General features: G+C 51.9%; 1 protein-coding gene across 9 annotated transcripts in view; it reads right to left on the bottom strand.

The window, feature by feature from the left end:
* LOC115280044 (leukocyte immunoglobulin-like receptor subfamily B member 3) overlaps window positions 1–6,733 on the bottom strand; it is a 9,653-nt gene extending 2,920 nt beyond the window's left edge. The window contains exons 1-12 of one of the 9 annotated variants that reach the window (XM_029924679.1): window positions 6,646–6,733; window positions 6,318–6,450; window positions 5,974–6,056; window positions 5,783–5,818; window positions 5,325–5,609; window positions 4,879–5,181; window positions 4,515–4,565; window positions 3,478–3,537; window positions 3,046–3,159; window positions 842–884; window positions 707–750; window positions 449–500 (exon numbers count right to left, since the gene is read on the bottom strand). In XM_029924679.1, the coding sequence (XP_029780539.1) occupies window positions 449–500; window positions 707–750; window positions 842–884; window positions 3,046–3,159; window positions 3,478–3,537; window positions 4,515–4,565; window positions 4,879–5,181; window positions 5,325–5,609; window positions 5,783–5,818; window positions 5,974–6,007 (1,022 nt within the window). In that variant the 5' untranslated portion in view covers window positions 6,008–6,056; window positions 6,318–6,450; window positions 6,646–6,733. Of the gene's footprint in view, window positions 1–447; window positions 501–706; window positions 751–841; window positions 885–3,045; window positions 3,160–3,477; window positions 3,538–4,514; window positions 4,566–4,878; window positions 5,182–5,324; window positions 5,610–5,782; window positions 5,819–5,973; window positions 6,057–6,317 lie in introns of all 9 variants that reach the window. The other 8 variants (XM_029924683.1, XM_029924680.1, XM_029924678.1 and 5 more) reach the window with 8 other exon arrangements.
* Between the last annotated feature and the right edge of the window lie 5,362 nt (window positions 6,734–12,095).

Raw genomic sequence — 12,095 nt, forward strand, 5'->3', positions numbered from 1 at the left:
CAGGCAGAGAAGGATAGATACCATATGTTTGCATTCATAGGTCTAACAGGAGAGACCTGGCAGGGGACCATGGGGAGAGGAAGGGGGAAAGAGAGCAGGAGAGAGTGAAGGACACAGATCATGAGAGACTACTGAATACTGAAAACAAACCGTGGACTGAAGGGGGAGGGAGAGGGAAGGAGGGGGTGATGGTCATGGTGGGGGTCACTTGTGGGGAGAAGCACTGGGTGTTATATGGAAACAAATTTGACAATAAACTATTAAAAAATAAAAACAAATAAAACTACTTTTCAAAAATAAATAAATAAATAAAAAGATTAAAAAAAAAAGAGGAGGGGTGAGGTCAGATGCTGCTGAGTTGAGGGATAGGAAGACGGAGAGGCAGCCCATGGATTTAGCTACTGAACAAGGCCATGCCGGGCGCCCCGGACCGGAGCTGGGGCTCACCTGCCTGTCCTTCTGTGTGTCTTCCTCGGGCTGGAACTCTCTCACCTCAGCATCTGGGGAATGAAAACGCTCTATTTCATGCCAGGCTTCCCACAGCGCTGCAGTCCCACAGGACCCTCGCACCCTCAGATGGGGAGACTGAGGCCCGGCAGGGGGCAGGGAATCATCCAGATTTGGCGATTTTCATTCAAAGCCCGGAACCTGTCCCACCCCTTCCTCCTCCTGGCTCTTCCCGCCAGGAGCCCTCCTTCCCAATTACACTGTGTCTCCTCCCGGGCGGGAGCCACTGAGCCGGAGCCGGAGCTGAGGGGAGAGAAACACGGGCATCAGGCAGCCGGGAAGCAGCTACAGGCAGAGGTGGGAGGTTGGGGGAGGATCTTTGGGGAGAAATTACCTTTTCCGCAGGGCTCTGTTCTCAGCTTCAGGATGTAAAGCACCTGTGCAAAGTTAGAAATTAGTTTCTAGAGGTGCCTGGGTGGCCGGGTAAGCGTCTGACTTCGGCTCAGGTCATGATCTCATGGTTCGTGGGTTCGAGCCCTGCGTCAGGCTCTGTGCTGACAGCTCAGAGCCTGGAGCCTGCTTCCAATTCTGCGTCTCCCTCTCTTTCTTCCTCTCCACCACTTACACTCTGTCTCTCTTTCTCTCTCTCAAAAATGAATAAAACATTTAAAAAATTTTAAATCTGTGTCTATTCTTACTAAATCTCTTCATCCTCAATGATTTCGTAACTAGCATTTTACAGAAAAAAGTCTATAAGAACTATACTCTGGTAATATTTTGCCAAAGAGAGAGAGAGAGAGAGAGAGAGAGAGAGAGAGAGATGGATTTGGGATAGAGAGACGTGTGCTGACAGACAGACAGCCATAGAGAGAGTCTGACAGGTGGACAGATGACAGGTGGACAGATGACAGGTGGACAGACAGGCGGATGTTCTGGTATCAGGGGCCATCTGTCTCTTCTCAGCTCAGAGCCTGTGTCTCTCACAAGCACGGGTCCCCACGGAGTTCCCCGTCCCGAGATCTTCACGGGTGTGACACTTCCACCACACCCTCACTGCCAGTTCCTGTTTCGCCAAATGGCATCTTTTTTTTCCCTTTCCTTTCTGGTTCTACCCAATGTCTACTCCTGAGCACCACCTCCGTCACCATCAGGAGCCTCGGACATCCACCTGTCCTATCCTTGGTCCCCATCGCTCTGAGGACCTGGTCAAGTAGGTGTCTGCCAGGTTTCCCGTGGTGACGAAGTCCCCACCTTCCCTCACAATTTCGTTGGCCTTTGGAGACAGATATTTGAGTGTCTGTCCAGTACCGGGACCCTCCTCAGACCACCATGGCCGGTGTAGGTGTCCGCTGACGACCCTCGCCCGAGTCATCCACCACCGTGGCAATGGACTCGGAACAGTTTCTCCCGTGCTCCTTCTGTATCCGTTCGTTGGCATTCTATTCTAAAGCGTTCCCTCCCCCCGCCCATGCATTCACTGATTTACTCTATAAACTAGTGGATTTCTGTTATATTCAATGCATTGTAATCCAATACTTGAATGCTCAGATTATTCTAGATTTTTCCAAAGGGAGTTCCTTCCAGCTGGCTCCTGTGTCTTTCTGATTCGTCTCCATCATTCTTTGTGAATTTTTGTCCTTTCTGGCCCATTAAGGTGCTCCAGGATCCTCCCATAGTCCCCCTGTCCCAATCTGGAATAAAGAATTTCTCCACTGAACACTAATTCCTTTTTCTATGAACAGATTTTAAGGTCTGTTTATTTATTCTGAGAGAGAGAGAGAGAGAGAGAGAGAGAGAGAGAGAGAGAGAGAGAGAATCCCAAGCAGGCTCCATGCAGAGCCTGATGCAGGGCTTGAACACACAAAACGTGAGATCATGACCTGAGCCTGTATCAAGACTCAGACGCTTAACTGACTGAGCCGCCCAGGCACACCCCCCAGTTCCTTGTGATCCAGGGTGGTATATAAAAACCAAGACCTAGTGACTGGTTGGCTGTCAGCGTCTAGGTTGCATCGGTGCACATAGCTAGGACATACGTGTGCACGCGCAGACCCGATAACAAACACACACCTGCAACAGTGTCACGTCCATCGCTGTGTAATGAGGTCACACCGACACTCCCAATTCCCATACAACAGCTCAGAGTTCATTCTAGCACCTGCCTCTGCACACTGATGAATCCCTGCAGACCTGGAGCACCTGGGCTCCCTTTATCCCCAGCTTACTTACGTATTTGCTCAAAGCGGCTAGTCCCTCAACCACTGCCACATCCTGCCCGGCTCCTCCCCTCTGCTCTGGCCGCAGGGAGGCCAGGCCCCTCCCAGGGCCCCCTGCTCCTCGCGGCGTGGCTGCTCGGTGTCCGGTGCAGCCTTGCCACCCCCTGGTACCCCTGGCCTCACAGCGGCACACTCTGGGCACCCCAATCTCTATCTCAAGGAGGTTGTGCTGGAAAGATCTTCCTTGTTAGTGTTTAATTTGGAGGATTTCCACAACGAAACACTTCTTTCTGTTTTGGTGCCACATATTGGCCGGCACTTGGTGTCTTTAGGGTAAGATCTCACTTCTCAGCTAGACCAGACCTTGCCAGGTTCCACTCACCTGAATTGCAGCATTTTTTCTGGTGCTGGAGTTGGAGAAGGAGGAGAAGGAGGGCGAGCAGCAGGACTGAGGCCACAGAGACCCTGATCAAAATTTTCTGGTACTTTTCAAGACCTTGGACACAAGTGATGTCATGAATGAACCAATGGTGTCACTTAGCTGAGCACCTGCTGCGTGTGGACCCAGGCTGGGGTCGATGCGCCCATTGCCGCTAATCGCCATAATGGCCGAGCACCAGGGGAATGCCTCCCCACCTCCACCCATTTCACAGACAAGGAAACCAAGGCTCAGAGAGATCAATCAGGTGCCCCAGGCCCCCCAGCCAGGAAGTGGGCGGCAGAGCTGGGATTTGAACCCAGGACTGTGGGCTCCCTGTGCTCTCCTCACTCTGCCCACCCTGATGGACACATGCTTCAGGCTCTGGGCTCCTACCTGGACTGGGATGGCCTGTTGCATTGTCTCCGTGTGTCCTGCCTTCTCCTGTGGCCAGAGCTGAACGCACCTATTGTCAGAGGCTTTGGGGTGCTCAGCACCTGCCCTGCATGGCATGAACTCCGTGCCTTCCCCACGCCCCCGGTCCAGCCAAGACCTGTCCTCCCCCTGCAGACCTCACACTCCCAAGTGGGGCCGGTCTGCACTTTGCAGGATGCTGGTCTCTGCACACCTCTTGGGTCTGTCCCACACGGAGGACTCTTATTTCCAAGATCTCACCTAAACCTCTCAGCAAACCCATGGGGGAGATGGTAGGAGACGCATTTAGGAAGGAGTGAGGCTGGGATTCAGATAAGGAACGGACTTGTCTGCGGTCCCACAACCAGGAAGGGGCATCTGGGATTTACATGCCCCAGAGCCCGACCCCCAAGCCCTGTTGTTTCTGTTGAATTCTGACTTCTTTCCATCAGGGATGCCTGGATACGGCCAGGCTGAGGACCACAGGGCCGACAGAGCAGCCTGGGGACATCACCAGGGTCACTGTTCTGCCCTTCCCTGTCCCCTGCAGTCCACACTGTGCACCTTCCAATCCTGGGCAGCGCCCCTAGAGGGTCGGAACTGACACACCCATTAAATCGGAGACGGGATTCTCCCCTATCACAAATGGAGAAACTGAAGCCCTGATGGAAAGGGACCTGCCCCAAATCACCATCTCAGGGAGCGCTGGGACCTCCCCATTCAATGGACCCACCATGCACATCATAAACCCAGGACAGGGAGGTGAGGTGGAGGTGCTGGCCGAGCTCCCCACTCCAGCCTGGCTGCTGCCCCCCAGCTGGGCCCCCACCCTCTCTCTCTGCCATGGCCCCTTCAGCCCTCCTCTTTGGCCCCAGAGCCCCCTGAGCCTGGTGCCCCCCTGCCCTCTTGGAACAAGATTGTTTCTGAGCATCTGAGGGGGTGCTAGACCCTCTGAGAGGCTCTCAGGCCCCCTGAGATGGTCCGTCCTCCTTCTGAGCAAGGAGGCTCCAGTGACTCACCAGCTGTGGGGCTAGGTCCTGTGAGTGGGAGGCTGGGGTCCACAGAGGGTCCTGGGAAAGAGTCAAAAGGAAGGTAGGGAGCTGGAGCTTCCCATAGAGGCCCTCTCTAGGCTCAAACTCTTCTAGTGTGTCTGCCTTGGGGCCTGAAAGACCCTTAGGCATGCACCTGGAGCTTCCGGTGATGAGCATGTGGGAAGGGGCAGGGGTGGGAGGGACCCCGTGGTCCCACTCCTCTGAGGAATGAATGCCCCTCTGAATGACCCTCCTGGGAACTCTCTCATTCACAGCCTAGATCAGGGATGTCCCAGACAGAGCCTAGAGTTGACCACAGGAATGCATACAGGTCAGGGATGGGGCTCCTCACCTGAGACCAGGAGCTCCAGGGGGTCACTGGGCTGTGACCACACCTGGGGGGCGTGTCTGTAATAGCCATAGCATCTGAACGTCCACCTGAGCCTGGGGGTCACGGGGTCCACAGGGAACAGGGCCTGGAAGTGCCCACGGCTGTGTCTCTGGGAGTCCAGGGTGGAGGAGGGCCTGGGTTCTCCTTCCTTCATCAGGACGAACATGTCAAATTTCTCCCATGAGGCACACTGGAGGGTCACCATCCCTCCTGAGGACACAAAGGGGCTGGGCACGGCTGAGAGACTGGGTTTGACATGGACTCCTAGGGGATGAGGAGGGGGTGTTAAATGGGGCTCAGATCCCCCCACAGTATCCCCAGGACTAGGCTGTGAGAGGGGGACACCCTGAGAGCAGACCCCCTCCCTGAGGGCAGAGCCTGGGGTTGGGACCCCGAGGGGCTCACACCTGTCAGCACCAGCTCCAGGGGGTCACTGTGCTCTGACAAGCCAGTGGGACTTCGGTAGAAACAGCGATACCATCCTGCATATGTATCTGTCATGTATGTGATGGAGAACTTGGCCGTGTTCCCAGGCTTCTCTGGGAAATGAACATCCCAGTGCCCCTCATGTTCCTCTTTATACAAAAAGAACACCAGGGCCTCCAGGGTCCCCTGACACCAGATGGTCACAGCATGACCCAACGGGACCACAGAGCCCGGCTCAGCCCAGATGGAGGGTGTGCGGAGGGTCCCTGGAGGGAAACAGAGGCTGGATCACAAGCCCTTCCCCACCCCCAGTTCCCAGCTCAGCCCCAAGCTCCCAGATGTCCCCCCTCCATTCTCCCAGACTCCATCTCTATCTTTCTGGTGGGTGACCCCTGTCCCCAGTGAGGAGGTGAGATGGGACCCCTGGGGACACACTCACCTGCCTGTGCTTGGGTCCTGGGCCCCACACTCAGCCCTGCAAGAAAGTCCCTGTGAGAGGTTTGCCCCGAAGCCTGAGCAGAACCCCCTTCCCTGTGAGCCTCCTGTGCCTGGGGCCTCTGACAGCCCAGGGCCTGGCTGGGACACAGGTCCTCCCAGCCTAGGGCGTCCCCTCCCCTCCTGAGATCTCACCAAGGAGGAGCAGGGCCGCGAGGGAGAGGGTCATGGCGTCTCTGCCTCTGGCCCCAGCTGTGCTCAGGGAGGGACCTCGATGCCTGCAGGATGGACAGAAGCACAGGATGTGGTCACTGGGAGGCTGGTTCTTCTGGTCACGGGGCTGTCACGTCAGAAGCCCCACAAGAAGGGGAACAGATGGTCCCCAGGGGGCTGGCTCTGGTGTCCATGGTGGTGCAGCAAGGGGACCCAAGGCTTCCTGAGAAGCCCCGCCCAGGTGAGGAGACCACAGCACATCCTTCCCCCCCAGAGCCTCCCCTAGGGGGTCTCCTTCATTCTCAGCCCGTCCCTGGGGTCCTCACCTCACACGGGGTCCCCAGGCCCCAGAGATGCTGCAGGGAGGAGGGGTCCAGCTCCTCTGCGACCTTGTGTCAGTGCAGACACACCTGTGACATTTCTGCAAGGCTCAGGTCAAGGTCACGGTAGGGATGCCCACTGAGGAGAAGTGCAGGGAAATAGGGAAGGAAACACAAACCCTCTCCTGGCCCCGGAGTGTGGGCTTTCTGTCACAGCCATCAGGGCTTCTCTATTTTCCTGTGACAGCTTCCATCCCCCGCCTTCCTGAGAACACGCCTGTGAGTCCTTCCTGTCTCCTCGGTGCCCCGCGTTCCTGGGGCAGAGCCCTCCTACCCATTTCTGGGGTCCTGCCTGCAAGGACAGCCTGGATTCTCCTTCCTTCCTCAGGACGAACCTGTCTGTCAAATTTCTCCCACGAGGGGCATGTAGGGGACATTTATTTGGGTCGGAGCTCTGATTTGGGAGGGCGTGGTAGTTTATCTAAACGTTCATCTATTACCCACAGCCAGTGTGACGCAGAGAGGTAGCATCCTGTTTACCATCCTGTGTCCTTGTTTTGATCTTGTTGTCCCAAACCCCCATGCCACAGAGTCGCTGCGGGGTCAGTGGTTCCTAGCTCCCGATGGGCAGATCGGTCACTCTTAGTTTGCAGGGCAGGTGGAGGGGGTTGGTACGTGGAGGAACGTGGGGCCAGACCCCTCAGCCTGGGTGCACATCTGTTGCAGTCAGTCAAGACCCCTCACCTGCTCCACATAACAATAAGTTCTACGCATCACATTTCTGAGCTGTGTAGAAACAGTCACATGCAGGAACAGAGAGATGAGCATCCCCCAAAGAGTCAGGGAGCCACAGGAAAGAACAGAGAAGAAAGCTGAGCGGCCACCACTCCCGGGACCATCAGCAGGTGGTAGAGTAGAAGTCCCCCCGTGTGGACACTGAGAGGGACCCCAGGGTCCTCACAGGCAGGCGGGGGTCAGGGCTCCAGGTAAAGGCTGGAAACGTCAGGGCTTCCAAACCCACACAGGAGTTTCTGTGCTCACTGACTCTGCCCGGTTTGGAGCCACCTCCGCTACTGTGTGTGAAACAGATTCACCGCAGTCTTTCTCCTCCGTGAGTGACGAGAGGCCTGAGGCTTACATTGAACCCATCCCTGTGTGACACAGCCCTGAGCAGATGCTCCTTTGAGAGCATGGACACCACACATGGAGGGGGAGATGCTGCAGTGACCTCGGCAGCCAGCCTGACCCCCAGCGCCGCCCTCCCCCCACCCCGGGGAAAGCCCTTCTTGTGGGATCAGACGTGCAGGAGGAGAGCGTGCACCAAGAACGACGTCACACAGCAATCCCGATGATGGTGAACGGCTACTGATTAGTAGGGGTTACCCTCTACAAGGAAATAGAACCCATAGGAAAATAGGAGAATAAAATTAAGCATATTTAAATATCTGGAAAAAATAGGGGCGCCTGGGTGGCTCAGTCAGTTAAACGTCCCACTTCAGCTCGGGTCATGATCTCACAGTTCATGGGTTCAAGCCCCATGTCGGGCTCTGTGCTGACAGCTCAGAGCCTGAAGCCTGCTTTGGATTCTGTGTCTCCCTTTCTCTCTGTCCCTCCCCTGCGCTCTCTCTCTCTCTCTCTCTCTCTCTCTCAAAAACAAACATTAAAAATCTATCCCAAAAAGCAAGAACACAGTTTTCACACTGTAGGTTAGCCATTTTGACAATAAATTATGTGTTAAAATATAGTAATAACATTGAGAAACGCTGCTCTAGATGAGGAAATTAAAAGACTTTTGAAAGAAAAAAATAAGTATCTGAAAAAAAAATAAAAGGAGAGGGCACCTGGGTGGCTCAGTCGGTTGAGTGTCCGACTTCGCCTCAGGTCATGATCTCTCGGTTCCTGGATTTGAGCCCCATGTCGGGCTCTGTGCTGACAGCTCAGAGCCTGGAGCCTGCTTCCGATTCTGTGTCTCCCTTCTCTCTCTGACCTTCCCCTGCTAGCACTCTATGTGAGTCTCTCTCTCAAAATTAAACATTAAAATATTAAAAAATAAAGAGATTTTAAATTTTTGATCGAAGAATATGGATGTTACAGAAGCATAGGGAATTCTTGAAAGGATAAAGAAGTTTTAGAGACAAAAAATCCAATAATATTAATATACTTGAAAAATCCATTCCATTAAAGATGAGGCAGAGCTGAGGAGCCATTTATAAAACCGGAATACAATATTGAAGGAAGAGACCACGTCAGGAGATTCAAGATTGCTGGGTAATAGCACGAGCAGGGCCAATGTCTTACGTGTGTGTCAGAAAGTGTCAGAAAGAAGTGAGGATGACCTAGCAACGGCTGAAGAGGGACAATTGGACATTTTACAGAAACAACACCCACTGAGTGTTATAGTGCATATATTTTTAAATGACATGTGTACTTGACCCTTCGTTGTAAATGAAGAAAATGGAGATGCAGTTCAGAGAGGGTAAGAACTTTGCCGATGTCACCCCTCCTCCCAGGTGGCACGGTCAGGAACTAGCCAACACGGAAAGGGAGGTGGTGAGTGGGGACCCCGCCTCCCCAGCTCTGCAGGTCTTCTGCAGACCCCACAGTATCAGGGCAGGACCTCCAGGCTGGCGGGAACAGGACGCGGGGAAAGAGGAAGGCAAGGACGAATATCCTAGGGCATTAAACCGATGCAGCTCCTGTTGAGGGCACTCAGGACCCCAGCAGGAAGCCTGACTCTGAGCGGTTGGGGGATCCCCCCTCAACCCCAGCCCCAGCCCAAGGGCGCGCCGCTCCCCACGTGTGAAAACCCACACCTCCCTGCACCTGAGGCCAGAGCTTTGTACAGGCTCAGAAAACGAACCGGGGTCTGTGGGCAAGAGAGAAGCCACAAACACGTAGCAAAACAAAAGAGAGGTTCCAGCAGCCAGCCTGGTGGGTTGCAAGAACCGGAAAGGAAATACAAGCCTGCGAATTTCTTAAGAAGGAAGGACCAATAAAAATATCTCCCACATGAAGACCATTCCTAAATATTTGTGGAGGTGACTACCTCTTCAAATGCCAAAACAGCCGTGAAAACTCCAAGGACCATGGGAATCAAGGACACCTGCCATCACCAAACATAAGGACAGCCCTCCAGGAACTAACCTCAGACTTGGACTTTTGCAACACAACCGATGAAGATTTCGAAACAGCTGCATTGAGAAACTCACTGGGCTCTGGGAAAACACAGAAAGATGAAGAAATAAAGAAAGTGATACACGAACAAAAAGAAACTTAACAAAGAGATAGCGAACATAGAAAAGCAAACACAAATTCTAGACTTGAGGAATTCAGCTAATGAAACTTAAAAAATTTTTTTCTAATCATGTGTATTTATTTATTTTATTGTTTATTGCCAAATTGGTTTCCATATAACACCCAATTAATGAATTTAAAAACAATGCACTGGAGAGCATCTGCAGCAGAATGGGATAATTGAGGGAAACAGAAGGGAGAGAAGCGGGCAAAAAACTTACATAAAGAAATAATAACCAAGAACTTTTTAGACCCGGGGAGATACTTGGATCTCCACATTCAAGACTAATAAACACATTGAAAGGACAGAGATGCCAGCAAGACTGATCTGTCAGGCAAATTATTTTGTCAGACAGATAAAAATTTTGGTCTCTCTCTCTTCTTTCTCTCTAGTGTCTTCACCTGATTTTGGAATCAAGATAACACTGGTCTCAAAGAATGAGTGTTCTCTCTTCTTCCTTTTTTTGGGGGAGGGGGAGTGTGAGAAGGGTTGGCACTTACTCTTCCTTAGATATTTAGTGGAATTTGCCAATGACACCCTCTGGTGTCCTGGGCCTTTCTGTGTTGAAAGGTTTTCTATGACAGATCCAATCTCCTTTTGATTATTGTTGGTTCAGCTCTTCTATTTCTTCCTGATTTAATCTTTGTAGGTTGGGTGTTTTTAGGAATTTATCCATTTCTTCCAGGTTGTCTCATTTGTGGGCGTATAACCGTTGACAGACATCTCTTATGATCCCATGTATTTCTACGGCATCAGCTGCAATGTCTCCTCTTTCATTTCCAATTTTATTTGCATTCTCTCTCATTTTTTTTCCCTTAGGTGGCCTGACTACAATTTGTTGATTTGGTTTATCATTCTTTTAATTTTTTTATTGTTTTAATTTTTGAGAGAGACAGAGAGTGAGCGGGGGGGGGGGACAGAGAGAGAGAGAGAGAGAGAGAGAGAGAGACAGAATGTGAAACAGGCTCCAGGCTCCAGGCTCTGAGCTATCAGCACCGAGCCTGATGTGGGACTTGAACTCATGAAACACGAGATCATGACCTGAGCTGAAGTCGGACGCTCAGCTGACTGAGCCACCCAGGCGCCCCTATTTGGTTGATCTTTTCAAGTAACAAATTCAGTTTCATTGATTTTTTTTTCTTTTCTTTTTTTATTTTTTCTTCCTTCCTTTCTCTTTCTTTCTATCTGTCTCTATTACATTTATTTATACTCTCAGGTCTATTTCCTTCCTTCTGCTAACTTTGGGATTCATTGATTTTTTTTTTCCTTCTCCTTCTAGGTGTAAAGTTGGATTGTTTACCTGAAATCTTTCCGGTTTCTTAGTACATGCATTCATGACCAAAACCCTCCCTCTCAGAACTTCTGTGGTGGCAGCTCATAGGTTTTGGTATGTTGTGTTTCCATTTTCATTTAGAGGTGGGTTTTGTTCTTGTTATGAATTTTTTCTTGGGTCCATTTGCGGTTCACCCGTGTTCTGGTGAGTGCCTGCAGCCCCTGGAAGGGACGCAGCCCTGCTGACATCTTCATGAGGCCCAGTGGGACTGTGTCAGCCTTCTTGGCCCAGGACCGCCCGGGGACTAAATGAACACGGCTGTCAGCGCAGAGTTCATGGGCAGTAGAGAGCTGGAAGAGTGGAAAGTAGGGCGCACCACAGTAGCTGTAATAGGCCGACTTGCATCTCAGAAAGGAGTTAGGTAACAGGATGTGTCTGCTGACCTACCTTTCCACAGATCATTTGTTCATTCTGAGATGTAAGTAACAAAGACGGTCACCTGTGATATGCGGGGGTGTGGGGAGAAGGGGAGATGGTGAGGAGGGTCATCTCTGAACCTACGAGTGAAACCTACAAATGTCCTTCACATTCCAAAGCACAGTTAAATCCTACAAGATGGAGACGGCCCACTCTGGCATGAATATGGACGAATAAAGGAAAAGACACGTTTACAATTAACAACAAAACCACAGGGTAAAGTGAAAATGTAATTACGTTAATTTATTAGGCGCAGGGATTTGAAATACGAGAAATACAAGTGTAACATAAAAGCACCTGAGTGGCTCTGTTGGTTAAACATCTGGCTCTTGGTCTCAGCTCCGGTCTTGATCTCAGGGTTGTGAGGTCAAGCCCCGCATTGGGCTTCATGCTAGACAGGAAGCTTACTTCAAAAAAGGAAAGAAAGAAAGGAAGGAAGAAAGCAAGGAAGAAAGCAAGAAGCTCTAAGCCCCACAACATCAAGTCCGGGCTGGGAATGCGCCCGTGAAAGCACACTTCCCATCTTCCCTGAATGTTAGCCTGCTCCATAAGGAACAAAAGCCCAGTAGCCTTGGGTTCACATAACCAACCCAAAGGTCTTCTTTTGTAAATTTTGTTCCCCAGAGAACGGAGCCTGAGAACTCTTGCAGGAAAGGTGGACTCCTGGCCCACGGTGGGAGGGACGCGAGATGAGCCTCGCGGGACGCGGGAGGGACTCCATGTAATCCGGAGAGCAAGA

This window comes from Suricata suricatta, chromosome 16 (assembly GCF_006229205.1).
Source record: "Suricata suricatta isolate VVHF042 chromosome 16, meerkat_22Aug2017_6uvM2_HiC, whole genome shotgun sequence".
Lineage (NCBI taxonomy): Eukaryota > Metazoa > Chordata > Mammalia > Carnivora > Herpestidae > Suricata > Suricata suricatta.